Source organism: Larus michahellis, chromosome 2 (assembly GCF_964199755.1).
Source record: "Larus michahellis chromosome 2, bLarMic1.1, whole genome shotgun sequence".
Taxonomy (NCBI): Eukaryota; Metazoa; Chordata; class Aves; order Charadriiformes; family Laridae; genus Larus; species Larus michahellis.
The window spans coordinates 56,836,787-56,852,989 of NC_133897.1; the positions used below are offsets into that span (position 1 = coordinate 56,836,787).

Consider the following 16,203-nt stretch of genomic DNA (forward strand, 5'->3'; position numbering starts at 1 on the left):
ATTTGCTAGTTAGGGGAACAATTTTCTTAAAAATGTGGGGGAGGAAAGAATGTTTGTGAAAGTTCTTACAAACTCTTAAAAGTACTGTATAGACTATTTTAATTAAGCTTTTTATAGTCAAACTTTTTCAAGCTATTTTTTAAAAATGTGTTCTTTTAACCAGGCCAAGATAGCACGAACATTAAAGGAATTCTTAAACGTTTTAAAAACTTACTAGTGACCTCAGTATGGTCCCATTTAACATACCCTGGGGAACATGTGTATGAAATACAATGTGGTTTGAGGTTTTCCAAACAAAACAAACTTAAAAGAGAATACCATTTTTAATAGAAACTATTCAAATTCTCCCAAAAGATAAAACAAAACCAGGTACGCACTGTACTGAAGCTAAGTATGAAAGAACAAAGATCTTTGCTGGGTGAGGGGACTGAAGTTTTTTTCTTTTGTTTTCTTTTAAACATTACCCTCCCGTTTTTCTTAATGTAATTTCTTTCACAGTTCTTACACAGCGTTATTACTTTAATTAAATGGCTGGCACATATAAGAAGCAACAAAACAAGCCAGAAATACTACAGGCAGTTTAATAAATTGTTTTTTATCTGATGTTTTACCAGATTAAATCCATTGATGATCATGAATTTTACTCTATGAATGCTGCCAGCTGAAAATAAATATGAAAGCCATGCAGTGGTACTTCCTCCCCACCCCCCCCCAAAGCAGTTACAGTCATACCACACAAGTTGAGTACATCAGGTGTAAGACATCACCCTGATGCATCACTTCTGAGAAATATGGGGAGGGAAATATCGGAGCTGAAATATCACAGCTGGCCCTGATTTCAGCTCCTGCCAAACACCTGCAGACTCTAAAAGGATACCAAAACAAAACTCCACCCTATGGCAAGAGGCCATCCCTTAACAACCCTTCCCTGACTTTGCATCACTATAAAAATTAATTTAACATTTTTTACAGAAACCTTAGTCTTCCTGTCCCAGAAGGCCATTACAGTTCCTTTTAGCCATTTCTCTGAATATGCCTCAGAAAAAAAACCCACAATAAACTGAAGTATTGAAATATCTGATAGCTGGAAGTTATCTGATGTTTTAAGTTTATTATTTGTGGAAACTTATAAAGGTGGCAGTTTTTTTATTAACCTCCAGATTGTCTCTTATTTTGGAAGTCATTTCACTTGAACACATACTGGCAAAAATTTCCTAGCACCTGGTAAAAGCTTCTAAAATCAGTATTGTGAACACACAGAACAGCAAAAGATAAAAAGTGTGTTGGTTTGGGTTTTTTTTAATTTTTTTTATATCATCTTATGCATGGTTGTTGTTGGTTTGGGGTTTGGTTTTGTTAAATATGACCATGTTTTAATTGTTATTCTTTGTTGCAATAGGCTTTTGTGGCCCACTGAGGGCTGTCACAAGTCAAATGGAATTATATTCATGTCCATAATACTGCAGGGAGTTTTTACATATAGAGGTTTCTGCAACTGAAAAGCAGTTGATGGAGGCCTGAGGTAATATGATGTGTCTGGAAGTAATTCCGAACAGACAAGAGAAAGGAGAGGAATTAAATTTTGCGTGTATCTATTAAGTAAGTACTAAAACCGGTTGGAAACTTTCTGATGGAATGTTTCTCCATTTAAAAATGCCAATTCATTGAACATGAAACATCCCCACAGAGGTGTCTAAAATTAAATTCTATTTTGAAACAGAAATTCAGCTCTATTCCTGCCTGTTTTGCTAAGTCGAAAATGTGTGCTGCCTAGCTTTTGATTTGGTGTTTCAAGCCAGCTTTTTACTTCACTTCTTAAATTTTGTGCAATGAAAAAACCCCACACCACCAACCATACCCAACCCTTTAATTTTGTCAAAAGTAGCTCTTCCATACTAAATTACAAATGTTTTCAAGCTTTTGGTCTGCGGGAAATTTAGGAAAGTGGATTCTATTCTAAAGTGGAAAGCATTAAGGAATGGAACATAGTTTCAAGAAGTGAAATGGAAAATCCAGTTCTAAGACTGTTTGTAATATGTGATTCCCACATATACACAATTATGCAGGCTTTATGTGTGTTATGAGATAGTTCTATATCCAGATGTTACAGGAAGGGCTCAAAATGAGCCATCACTTGTATTTTGCTATGAGGAATATTGTAGCAGGAAGTGTTTTTTAAATTTTGTCTGTTGTGAAATGTGGTCCATGGCTGTGCCATGCTTTTGTCTAGCCTGCCTACCTTACCATGATAGTTAAAGAGCTTACGGTGCAGAAGTCTTGAAATACGATGGTGTCCTAAATAAAAAAAATGTATGTTTATGTTAATGGTAAGCTTTTGTTTGTACACGCGTTTAATATATATCTATTGTCTAGATGAAAAAAGTAATGATAAAGGAGGTAGTTCAACACTTTCTATTATGAAGTCTTGTTTCCACTTGCCTATAGCTTTGCAGAATTTAGAAGTTTGATCTGAAACTTCCAGTGCTGGTTGTCTGCCTGAGTCTGAAGTACGTTTGGAAATGTTTCTGATAAAATGATCCACTCATGTTTGATAACAAGTTCCCAGAAAGCTGTTCTCTACTGTATTAGCATACTCTCATGCCTGTCTTTTGCCTGGGAGCCCTGTTGCTCATTTTTAGAGAACTAGTTCTTTTGCAAAGAGAACAGAAAGCTGACTTGCAGTGTCATAGACATGCTCTTTTGCTGTCCCATGCTTTTAAGGGTGGAAGAGAGAAGCTGGCTATGAATAAAGAAGAAGGGAGCCCCAGACAGTGCATGCAAAAGATAAGCTTTCACCTGCGGGCTCATATTCTGGTCCTTCATGTATTTTGTGAGTCCAAAGGTGTCAGCTTTGCTCGAGACCTAGATTAGAAATTTTATAATTACACTAGCTAAAATGGTTAGGCTTTTTCAACACTTGAATTTTGATTTCTAAAAATGTTGCAATAAATAAATAAGAACACCACAAACATGAGAAAATTCACAAACAACTTTATTTACTGTAAAAGAATGTCTAATTTGTAAGCACTGTGATATTTTTAAATCAAGTATCATCTTTCTGCTGTACCTTCTTCCTGAAGTGTGCAGGATAAACTTGACTGTTGAGCAGGAGAGCGTTTAGTCTGCCTTGTGAACCAGGTTGCTGCCTGTCAGATTCTTAATTCATTTGATTCAGGATATGAAAAGTAGTGAAAGAGGTAAGAGGTTGCAGAAATATGGCTTCATTTTTATAGAAGTTGAATGCCAGACAGGAATCTCTTCCTGCATCTGCCATACAGTTCACACGTGGTTTTGGGTAAGTCACTTCAATCAAAATGTTAAAAGGTGGTCAATAAACATGTGTGCCTCATGTTTTGAGCGCCTGCCTTGTGACACCATGTGCTAAATATGCAGCAGCACTCAGTTCTCATGGATGTAAATGAAACTGTTTAAAGTATTCTTTAGTTATTTTAAAATGCAATATTGTTGAAAATGCTAACATTGGTTTTACCCTTAGTTTTCTCTGTACTTTGTTTCCTTAGCCGTGAAATTGGGACTTACCTAAAAAGCAATGTTGTAAAGATGCAGTAGTTAGGCTTCTGGGAAGTCTAGCTTCTAATGTGAGAGCATCAGAGAAATCGCCCTTTAGGAAATTTTTTTTTTTATTGTGTGATTTAAGTGATATATATTAAAATAAGACATGAAGATACACCTCACTTTTGAGAAATCAAACCACTTTTGAATATCTTTAGCTTCACTGAGGGAGGAGCCTGACAGGAAAAAAGCTTGCGCTTAAAGTTTGTGCTGTATTTCTTTTGTGCAAGCAAGCAAATGATGCTTAGTAGCAGCATCCTTAATGTTCTCTTTTAAACGTGTACATATATGGATGCTATGTCTTTAGCTAGTACCATTTGCATGTGCATTCCATTGAGAAAAGGTTAACGTAAGTATTTGTTAGTTACAGAGAATATTAAGTTCTCAAAAGCATCTCATAAAATACTAAATTATGTTTAAAAATTACATTGCGGTCATGGTCATTCAAAGGTAGACAAAAATTCTAGAATGGCATTCCCTTCTAGAAGGAGACCTGTCAAAAAACCACGCTCAGTTTTGAAGCAAAGAGTACAGCAAAACCCCCCTATTTTTTGAAACCTTGCAGTCTTTTTTTTATGTCTCAGTGTTACCAGTCCGTAATGTGTGTCCCTTGCGCCTCAGACTCCTGGATTAGTTTCTGTCCTTGCAGGAGTTACACGCTGCTTCCTAACCTTGCAGCTCAACAAAGTGACATCAGTTGATTTCAAAGAATCTGTATTTTGGTGTCTTGCACTACCAGAGTATGCTCAGGATAAGGCCATCCAAATTTAAGATGTACTGAGCTAGATGATGTGCAGCTTCTTAGCAATCCCTCACAGAGCGTGAGCCCAGCTCTCACTTCTGTTCATATAAAGTGTGTAACTATGGGGTCAAAAGAGATTTTTTTTTTTTTAATTAACCCAGTTGTTGCATTTATCTAAAGTCTTGATGAGTGTCAAGTCTGTTATATGTATGGGAAGGGGGGAAATACATGTATATGTCTATCCCATCAAGTCTCACAGCCTGAAGAGAGTTTGCTGAAGCAACTGATTCAATTGATTCTTTAGAAGTGGGTTGTTTGGTTGTGGTTTGGTTTTTTTGTTTTGTTTTTTTTCCATCTGAGCATTCACTGAATCATTGTCACAAAGTAATGGTCAGTTAAAAATAGGTATTCTTTGCCTTCCCCACAGTATGTAGTTTGTGAGACTATCTATATTGCCTGTTGGTTGCCTGACTCACACGACCATACCAAATCAAGTGAGAAAACACCATTTTTTTTGTTTTAGAATCTTTTTCTTAAGTAGATGTATATTAATTTACTAAGCTAAATTCATAGGAGAATCAATAATAAACACTGACATTTCAGGATAAATCTTAGACATGCTTTAGTATATAATTTCCTCCAACAAAAGGTCAATTTTAACATTTCCTACTGTGTTTTTATGTTTTCAAATTAATTGCCACCTTGTCTTCTTGGAGTTCATATAAAGGTAGCCTGAATTTTTTGACTTTTTTCTTTCTCAGAGACCATAAGGGCTAGATTTTATCACAGATCTTGTTCACTTCTAAATAGATTGGTTTTTAATCAATATAAGTAGTATGGTGCAGCTTTTCAGTGTGAGTTATCTTTTGTAGGCATGAAAATACTAATAATATTCAGGAGCATAAGTATTTGGCATCTCGCACTTCATAATCTTTCAAATAGTAGTAGCTGCAGATGATGATATATGTATTCCAGTAAGGGAGAAAATAAAATGGAAAATACAACAACAACAAAAAGTGCAGAAACTGTGCAGATCAGGCTTTAGTTATCACTTGATCTTCAGCTGCTTTTCCTGAGTGCTCAACTTAATTTAAAAATCTTAGCTCAAGCCATGACCCTGGCCCATCATCCTGAAATTACGAGACTTTCCAGTCTCTTCAACCTAAGTTCATCTTGGAGTCCCACTCGCTGCTGAAAAAAAAACGTGATATTTTCAGATGAGGTGCTGACATGTTCACTTTGCATTGTACTTACGCAATAACATTTAAAAAAAATATACTGTTTTAGTTTAATGTCTCTTTCTGACAAGGAGGAATATTTGAGCCATGAAAAGGCAAGTATGTAGGCTGAGTAGGAGTGGGTATTTGAAGATTTAGATTTCCAACCACCACAAAAAGGCACTAATTAGTCAGGCAAGCTTTCTCTGTCATTGCCATTTTCCTTCTCATCTCTGACTGGTTTCATGTAGGTTTCTGGTATGATTCAAGTAGACAGTTTGTAAAGAAGCAGGAAGTGTTTCCTCAATGTGCGTGGTCACTGAGGCCAGGAACATTATTACTATTGTTTTAAAGAACTCGTCCTAAGCTTAAAACTGGCTACAGCATTCGGATGTCAACACTCAGAGCAGCCAGCCACATGTTGAAATTTTCTCCACACAATTTCAATTGGCTACTTAGCAACCGTAGCATTTAATTATAGCAGTTTAAATCAGAAGTTGTATAATTTTGTAGTATGTATTTTAGGTGTAAAACTTCTTTTTGAATTACATATAGATCTTAATTAATGTTGTTGGTGATGTCAGGTATTCTTCAAAGTTTTTTTTGGAGTCCTGAAAAACAATCTAAGTGTATTGTTAATTACAAAAAATAAATAAATAAGCCAGATTTTGATCAGGTTTACAGACAGGCCTTTGGGAGGACCCAGTTGAATTTTAGTTTTCGAGAATGACCTCTGAAACACATCATGGCTCACATAAGAGGAAAATGTATTTCTATTTTTATGCATGCCTGTAATGGCCTATTAAAATAAACATTCCTATAATGAGAGTCACCTCAGTGTGGAGGTAGTTAGTGCACTGAAGATGATTAATGATAGTATTAAATATGGAGATCCTGACTCACATGTGAGAAGACAAAGAATGATACTTTAGGAATTTTGAGGCAAGTTTAGGAATGGCATGAGAAAGACACAAAGATAAATTGAGATGCTAAGCATCTCAAGTATTTACGCTATGGATCCCAGTTTAATGTCTAAGAAAAAACCAAGAAGTTAAAAAAAAAAAAGTCTCTTTAAAAACAATGAAAATCCACTCTTAGCTGTTTCCCCCTGCAATTTTGATAGCAGTGTTGCAAACATTGCATTCATCATGATGATGAACTGTATGTGTTGGCAATCTAGGTTGACAGATGGATCTGGGCATTTCAAGAGTCAGGCTGTGTCTCCTAAGAACCTGCAAGGGCCAGTTTGAGAATTTCTATTTCATGAGCTGGGTTTTGGAGAGAAACTTCTGCCAAATGTAGTCTGATGCTCCCTTGACATGGAGCAGGCAACTGAAATAAATGCATCTTCCTCGAGTCACGCCCAAAGCAGGCATGAACAGAAACACCATTTAGCAGCTGCACATCTTGTTCTTTCAGATACCATGTTTCCGCAGGGTCACAAATTAAAAATGGAGAAGTTAGGATTTCTCTAGTCCTTTCTGTGACGTTCAAGGCTGCCTGTTTCTTTAAACCAGCTGAAGTCTCTGTTCCAGTCATCAAGATGCATTGAAGATGATTAATGATGTATTAAATATGATACAAGCTTTGACTTTTAGAAAAACTTTGATGTTTAAATCAGTTATGTAATAACAGATTTTGTAAAAGAAATCTCCTCCCCTCTACCCCTGAGAAATCATGAAGTCAAAAGTGAAGAATATTTACTGACAACTGGAGTGTGAGCCCCCTGCCCCCGAAATTTTTCTGGTATGGCGCTCCCTTTGATTTAGAGGCTACCATGGGCAGAGTGTGAGGAAGTTATGGACTAGTGTCTTTATTTGCAGAAGGAAGACAGCATCTTTGAGGCTCTGAAATTATCAAGATATTATCAGATTATTGTAATTATATTCATTTCTATCTATACTGTCAGCAGATAAACCTGTCTTCTCGTTTGGTAGTTTGTACCAGATTCATGGTACCATTATCATGGTCTTGATAAAGGAATATCTGTTACATACCACAGTTTCCCATATAGGTTTGCTATCTGACCTTTAACGTATGTGTCTTATGTAGCCATCTTTCAATGACTTTCTTGAGCTGGTTTTGGATATGTTCTTTGTTCATGTTGAGAACTGCAGTAGCAAATTACACTTTCCATTTTTTCTTCTTATAGGTACCTTGATACTGAAAAGTACTGTCAGTGTCCAGCATGTAGATGCTTTATTCCTAGCACTTTCTATTTTCATGGCATTGCTTTCAATTTTTATGTATTTTTTTTCAAGCTATTGATTTTTTTTGTTTTGTTTTTAACATTTTCCTTGTGAATCTAACATTAAAGCTGCAATTTGTGTTTGTCCATACAATGTGTATTTTACGAACATAGTATTTATACACAACTTATCCTATTGTGTAGTATGTTCTAGCGGGAACTTAAGTTATATTGATGCAGTATTCTGGTATTCCTTGTTCTCTACCTAAACTTATATATTTCAGAAGGGAGATACTTTGCAAGGTGAGCCCTATTGATTGTAAGAACTTGTTGTTTTTTTCAGTGTAACATCCTATTCTTAGGATGTAAGAATATGCGTTTAATAAGAATGTATACTTGAGGCTTTTTTTGAAGTCATGTGTTTTGAAATGCAGAAGATACGTCCTTAATATAGACTGATTTTTTTCTTTAATTGCCTTTTTTCTGTCGTAAGCTCTAACTCCAGTAAATACAGTGCTACAACTAGTGTCAGTTATAAATATGTGTTATTAAAGGAAGGTGACGTTCAATGTCTCCACAGTGAAATTTCAAAATATTTGGAAATTTAAATAACATACTTTCATGTCTTTATCCTCTGAATATGTTCTGAATCTAAAAACCTAAAATGTTACTCAGCCAAACAGCTATTCTAATTGAAACTAAAGGGACAGTAAGACCAATGCAATTGCTAATCAAGTAAATATCTAACTCTATCTTATATTACAAGCAGGTTTATAAAAATAACAGCAAATTATAGGTTCCTTGTGACATATTTGGTATTGCAGAAGACTCTTCAATCCAGGCATTTTTCCTATTTTAGAGCAAAATGCAAACACATTCACTCTCACTGTGTACATTTTACTTCTCTTTTTAGATGAGTGATGGAAAAATAAACATGAAATGAAAGCATGTGGAGATAGTTTATGTCTTTATAAGTCATCTAGGAAAGGGTGTAGAAAGAAGTGTTGCTCTCATTTCACAACACAAAGCACTTTTTTTAACTTTCTTGGCTGTTTTAAGTGAATTTTGTTTTGAACATACTAAATTCTGTGGATACAAACCTTCAGCTGCTTCAAAAGGAAAGGCAGATACACTCATCATACTGTAGGTGTACTCTCTTTGAGATGATTGCCTTTGCATCAGTTTGACCTGTGTCAAATCAAAGCAGCAAAAACCAGTGCTGCAATCTTTAAGAAATGTGTAGATTTGGCACTTCAGGGCATGCTCTAATGACAGAGATTGTAGGAGGTTTTTTTGTGTGTGTATGGTTGGACTCAATGATCTCAAAGGTCATTTCCAACCGTGAAGATTCTATGATTCTATGATCTTAGCTGAAGCAGCTGTCTAACTGAACATCTGAATAATCTCAGAAGTCAGTAGGGTGATGGGTGCGACTGAAAATAAGTATTTGCTTAGGTATGAATAGGGTTTGTATTTAGCGATGCCCTTAATTAAAAATTAATAGAAAATACCACTACCCAATCAATGTGGATGTTAAAAAGACAACAAGCTATATTACCGAATAAGCAGTGGAACTGCTCTACAGATAGCCGTTGAGTTTCATTTGTTAATTCGCTGCTTGCTCTTTTCTGATGAAGCCGCCAGTAGGTAGGCCAGCCTTTGGGTGGGTAGAAATAAACTTCGACATGAGTATTTAACATTACATCACCATTCGTTTATAGAGGCCACCATTTTTTTTGGAGGGGGCGTGGAGAGTTTTAGTGCTAATTACTCACTCTTGACTGCTCAGCAGGTGACAACAGAAGTAACTGAGGATTCATAAACAGATTTTATGTTTTTAAAATAAAGTATTTTTTCAAGATTTTTTTCAGGAACTTTTTTTTTACTGCATTTTGTACACATTATGTAATTAAATGAGAAGGAATAAATCTTATACCAAAGTATAAAATCTATACATAGCAATTACAGGCTTGAAATTTATATGTATTAAAGTATATTTAGGAATTATTTCACCAATTATATAGTCTTGTTGCAGAGGAGTCTTGCCGGCTGCTCTGTGTGGTTACTTAGTAAAACATCACATTTGCCCAATGTTCTGAAAGAGTCTGAAATTGCCTATAAAATACATTGCAGCTCGATTTAGCTATTATTTGAAATGATGACGGAGGATGAAAGATAATGTGAAATTTGTTCTTGCTTAGAAAACCTCCATCTTTTTATTTATGCTAAACGAAGTAAGTTGTAATCTCCTCAAATATAGTGTGTCCCAAATTCCTGTTTCATTTCTGATTTTAGCATTTTTTTCAAAATCTCCAAGGAGGTTATAGAAAGTAATAAAAGTATGCATAGGGAGATTGCTGTGGTTGGAAATGGCCATCGTGTTTTCTCTGTTCAGTGGCTGCATGTTTTAGTTGGTTCAGTTGAACGGTGAAGTTCTCCCCCCTCTCCCACTTACTCCCCTGTACTGGAGTTATTGCAGCTGTTCTCAGGAAAGTAAAATACTAAGTATATTTGCTGACCTAGCAATGTTTTCTGTTACCAAAGCAAAGGATTTTTCCTAATGTGTGTAGCCTTGTGCTGACATGTACCCTTCCCAGCAAAAAAATATTCAACAGATAAACATTTCTTCGCTGCATCAAACTGATGTATGGGCCTGCCTTTCTCTCAAGATAGAAAAATATAGCTTAAAAGCAGGTTGCTTTTTTTTTTTCCCTTTTGTATTCTGTCTTAGACTTTGGGGTTTTTTTATGCGACAATTACGCTAAATAGAATAGGGCTAACATTTTTTTGGTGAATCATTCACTGGAAGTGTGGTTCTGGAAGAGAGAAAATTATTTGTAATTTGTATCAAATTCATTAACTAGTTTTAAATTTCCTTTAAACATACTGTATCCTGGATCAGAAGAGAGATCTGAAAAAATGCTTCCCTCCACTCAGATATTACTGACAAAAACGTTATTATGATAATATTAAGATGGGATTTTTCTCCCTGTAAAGAGGAATGATATCAGTACTGACATTAAATTAATCCAAATAATCCATTTTTATGATTTAATGAGCTGCCTACCAAACAGTTGAAAACTGAAAAATACTCACCAGCTATTTTGGACAAGTGGAGCAGGGAGAGGAGGGCCTATGAAAGGAGTCTAGAAGTGATTCACAGCAGGGATATATAAATGGCTGTCTTTGGTTCAATTAGAACATCTCGTGCAGTCCAAACAATATCTGTTCTTCTTCATACTGTGGAGAAAAAAGTTTTGTCTTTTTTTTTCTCTCTCCTTTTTTCTTTTTTTTTTTAACTTCCTGACCTCTAATTCTAGTTGGTCTAATTTTTGACCTGAGATTTGCTAGCGATTATTCACATAGGTCTGGTGTTTAGCAACTTTGTATTTGGCATGGCATTACTTTTGAAGTTTATCTTTTTATTAAAATCTTGCTCACTTAAAAATATTCATGAGTGTTCTGACTTTCCATACTCGTTGTAAGGTTTATGCCAAACCTCTTGATTTTTGATAAAGTGTTGCTTTTGAAACATGATTGTATTCAACAATCAGATGGAAAGCCTGACTTCAAAATCCAGCTTTTTGTATTACGGAAGTAGTACATGCTTTTGAAACAGTTGCAATTACTTGTGTTTTTTTGCATCCAACTTGAGCTCAGTTAACTATTGCACATTTAAAAACACTTCCCAGTTTATTAAATTGCTGTTGGTTTATACTGTGCCATATATCAAGACGAGTCTAGAGATGAGTAACAGCAGAAGGCAGTATAGGGAAACTATTATTTCATTTGTATTCATTTTTAGGCAGAAGATTCTCCAGAGTTAGGGTCAAGTTGGTTGTCTTGAGTAAGTTGATCATTTAAAGCTTCAGCAGGGCGCCTAACCTTATGGCTTTGCATACAGTGGCAAGAATTGTCTGTCGATTTGTGCATTTCCTTGCTTCCAAGCACCTGAGAAATAATAATTTCTGCAAGGAGTTGTTTATGAATGGTTTAGCGTGGCAAGGCTTTGGAATATATTTTCTTGTTTCAAACTAGCTAAATGCCAAGGCAGAGCGCGCTACAATAGAAACTGCTTATATATGCTTTTTTCAGAGCAAGATGGGATCTCCACCTGCTTGTACTTACTTTGGACTTTTCCTAAACTCAGATGGCTCCTGGGACTTGAATCTGAAAGGTGCTGAGCGTTTCTGACCCCAATCCATCAACCAGCATGCTTCTCGTGCAATGTTGCATTCACAGCAGTGTGATTACTCATGGTTTTCTTACTTTGTACTAGCGTATGCTTCATAATGTTTAATAGTTTCATTTTCATTGTTGAATTTCATATATTCTTCCTCCTGTAAAGGATTTTCTTTTCATGTTTTTGTTTCTGTTGTGACTGCCTGCCTCGGATGGTTTATCCGTGTTCTGCATGGATGAAAAGCTAGGTGCTGTTGCTGTTTTGTGGTTTTTTTTCAGAATTGTTTGCTGTGGTGTTCACCCATATATGCCTAGTCTTTCTTTCCCTCTTCTGGAAGTACTGTCTGTTCCTATTCCTGCTTTTTGCTGCTTTTTGACGTGCAAATTCTTTGGACTTTTTTTTTTTTTCATCTTGGCAGGGGAGTAATTGCAATTTTAATATCTAGATGCATTCACTCAGTTCTCTTGTCGGGTGGCTGATATACTGTCTTTTTGTCTGGTATATTTTACTGAGTTGGTTTTTTTTAAATTCTTTGGGTCAAGGAGTGTGCTTCCTCCATTCATTTATGTGCCACGTTTCTCTGTTGCACTGAATACCTAGGAACAATACCAGCAACGTCAATTAAAAGATATGCATCAATGCAAAAAAGCATAAATGCCATTATGATATAGTGTAAGTTCTAGCCATTTTACTATGCTGACTACCAAAAAATATTACTCCAATATAGTGAATGTACATATTTTTATTAATTGGAAACGGCATTTATTTCATGCAGCGTCGCATGGAATATATAGTACAGTTTGTGTGTTCAGCCTTTGTGTGCCCAATGGTATGTGCGATATAGTCTGTTTCCCCGGGGTCAATACTGAGGCCAATACTGTTTAAACTCCTCATTAATGACTTGGGTAGTGGGACTGAGTGAACCTCGGCAAGTTTGCCAGTGACACCAAGTTGGGGAGAGTAGTTGATATGCCACTGTTCAGAGGGACCTTTACAGGTTGGACAAATGGGCTAGCAGGAACCTTCCGAATTCTATGAAAAGCAAACGTGGTGTCCTGCACCTGAGATAGAATAGCCCCATGCAGCAGTACAGGTTAGGGATTGACTTGAATAGAAAGCAGCTTCACAGATAAAGAGCCAAAGGTCTTCGTGGACATCAAGCTGAATGTGTCAGCAGCGTGCCCCTATGAGAAATACTGATTCCATGTTGCACTAAATTAGTAAAATCATAGCACCAGAAGTACATGTTGACAGGATAAGAGAGAATGGACACAAGTTGCAGCAAGGAAAATTCTGGTTAGATATAAGGAAGAAAAATTTTGCAGCAGAGTTAGTTAGGCTTTGGATCAGAGATGCTGTGAAATCTTCATTCTTAGAGACAGTCAATATGTGACTGAACAAGACCCTGAACAGCCTCGTCTGACTTTAAAGTTGGCCCTGCTTTACAAGAGATTTGGACCAGAAGACTACCACAGGTCCCTGATGATCTAAATCACTCTATCTATTTAAAGTACGGCTGCATTAATTGTTTCAAAGGCACAAGTGGTGGCATCTGACTAGGCATGCAAGCTAAATTGTATGGCTATGCAAACATTTCTTAATAGAGGTTTGTCAGAGGGCAAGTAACAGTTGAAACTGAAAAGGTAGGGGATTATCAATATTTCAGTAGTTTAGAGGCATATTCAAGCTGAAATTTCAGCATGTCTGTTTTTATTTATTTCTTCTTACTGATATCATTCCTGCCTATTTCTACAGTGTATGACTTGTTTACACTAACAAATTGGATCAGGTTGCCAGCACCTGCAGGATAAGGAGAAAGAGAGATTTCCCTGCCTAAAAAGATGTATTTTTTAATAACCTCTTCTAGTCTGAAGAAAAAAAAGAAAAGAAAGGGGGGAGGAAGTGATTTTTAGGGTCTGTATAAAAAAAAAAAAAAAAACTAAAGGAAAAAAAGGTGCATAAAACAGACGGTTTTATTTAAAGCATCCAAAGCTGATAAGGAAAAAAAAATGGGGATACAATACACAGGCTGCAAATGCAGTTCTCATGATTTAAATCTGGAAGGCTGTACAGTACATCTGTTTAACATCTTGCAGTTTCAAGAACTCTGCCTTGAAAACCTTCTGTCACAGTGACACATGAAATAAAAGGTTATGTTATGACTTTCAGATGCAAACCTGTAAAAGGTTTATCTAATAGCATACCATCTTTTATTAACCCATTGCTGCTGCTTACCTATCACACTCTTTTGCCAGCAGTTTTAGGAGACATTCTACTGTGTAATGAAAAGAAATGTTGACTTGGACTGCAAAAATAATTCTGTTATGGCATTAAATGACTTACTTGCCATATGTAAATGGAAAATTTACATATCTGTATACCTCCTCATCTGTTTTCTCTATTGCTCTTAGTATTATTCAGGTATATTATTTTTTCATTGATTACAGAAATGGAACAGGTTATTTCTGACATAAACTTTGAGAACAATTAGAGTGGCACAGAATAATTTGAACAGTTTCAAGATTTATGGTACCGTAAGGGACAAAATACTAGAATGGCTTAAAGATGGTATTCTTAATTCACAGGTCTGAGTTTAAGGCTATGAAGTTAAAAAAAACATAAGGGTGTAATGGTGCCCCTCTCATCAATATTTACTACTTCTGCATCTCAGAATTTGAAAAAATTATTGACCTTTACTCATAGAAAAAAGCTACAGTATAAAAGTTGTGTTATCAAAATCTTCTTGACAGAGCTGTGCAAGGAAATGTTTATCAAGCTAGGCTGAAGTTTGCTTAGTTATAGAAAATGTGGTTAGTGCAAGAGTGGTCCTTCAGGGTCCTACACAGGAATTGCCTAGGAGCCTAGTGCCAAATACAGGGCGTGCTATGATCCATTTACTGGAAAATTTCCTTTAACCTCTTAAAACAAAACTTGGGGCAAACTGCCCTGGCTTGCCTACCCCTGACGTGTTAGTACCGATATTGCTCATTGAGTCAAAGAGAAATGAAGGGCTTTATCTACTGCCCAGAGATGCTTCGTGCCCTGCTGGATCAGGTTGTGTAAACTTTCATTCAAACTTAATGGTTGAAGTCTGGTGGTTCCAAAATTACAGAATCTGGAGCTTGATTATAATGCTTGTCACTTCCATGGTTTTCCGGAGTGACTTTGGTTAAGTTACTCAGCTGGGTAGTGCTGTCTGTGGCTTCCATATTTACAAAATATGGAAACTTATGTTTACCTTGCTGCAACATGCTCTATTCATTGTCTGCGAAGTACTTCAGAGATCCTTGGTTGAAATTTCAGTGAGTGCTGCTATTTAATATGTCGAAGTGTGATTTGTTGGTTTTCTTTACAAGGCACAGATGCTCCCCGAGAAGCAATGGTAATTTCTTTACCTCAAGGAGCTGATGCCACGCATACAGCAGACACATCACAACAGTGAGCTCTGCTGTACGACCGACAGTGAGTGGGTGTGTGAAAGAGAGAGAGGGAGAGAGATAGCATTTCCTTCATAGACATACACACCCTCTGACCCAGACTAGAGAAGAATCTGCTTTGCAGAAGGTTTGCTTCAAGGGATTTTCCACATGTATTTTATTATGTTAAAGCTGATAGTGGTGACAAGTTGCACATTAAGTAACTGTTTCTTCAAAAATGTGCTGTTTATATTCTCTTTAGGAAAAGTGATGTAATACTGGGTTTCTCAGATAAACAAAGTCATTCGGTTATAGAATATGTTACTATTGCCTATGAACCTTGCTCTCATCTGCCCCATACCTACTCATTTTAGGCCTTTGGCTTTATATGATGATTACCTGCATGTTTAGGGACAAATGTATTCATATTCACTAAGTTAGTAGCCAGTGGTTTCCACCAGGGAAATAAGTTTAGTATGCTGTTAGTAATTCGGCTTCTAATGTATCGGCAGGGTCCTCAGCATAACAGTAAGTGAAACATGTGGTCCTAATCATTCCCTTAAAAAGGAGACATGGTCTATTTTCCATTAGGAATGGTGCTTACAGCAAATGAGTAAATACAGAATGAAATTTACGCATGTATTATAACTTTAGTGTGTGTGTATGCATTCAAACATGCATGTACATGTGTATGCTTAGGCATACTCCCAGTGAGTGTAACATGATGACTGCTGTAACACAGCCAGGCTTGGGGAACAAGTTGGTTGGTAGAAGAATTGGAAAACGCAGCTGTTTTCAAATTATTTTTCTCCCCCCCCAGCCAGCAGAGTTCAAAACTTACATTTGCATCATGTAATTGGCATAGAGCAGCGACAGTAAATATT

At 36.4% G+C, this 16,203-nt stretch overlaps 1 protein-coding gene across 9 annotated transcripts in view; it reads left to right on the top strand.

Moving 5' to 3' along the window:
* SUGCT (succinyl-CoA:glutarate-CoA transferase) overlaps positions 1-16,203 on the top strand; it is a 336,115-nt gene that overhangs the window by 147,083 nt on the left and 172,829 nt on the right. Inside the window, exon 13 of one of the 9 annotated variants that reach the window (XM_074575602.1) lies at positions 11,816-14,441. The exons of the other annotated variants lie outside the window; for them this stretch is intronic. Coding sequence (XP_074431703.1) covers positions 11,816-11,914 — 99 coding nt within the window. The 3' untranslated portion in view covers positions 11,915-14,441. Of the gene's footprint in view, positions 1-11,815; positions 14,442-16,203 lie in introns of those variants that run through there. 9 annotated transcript variants of the gene reach the window in all.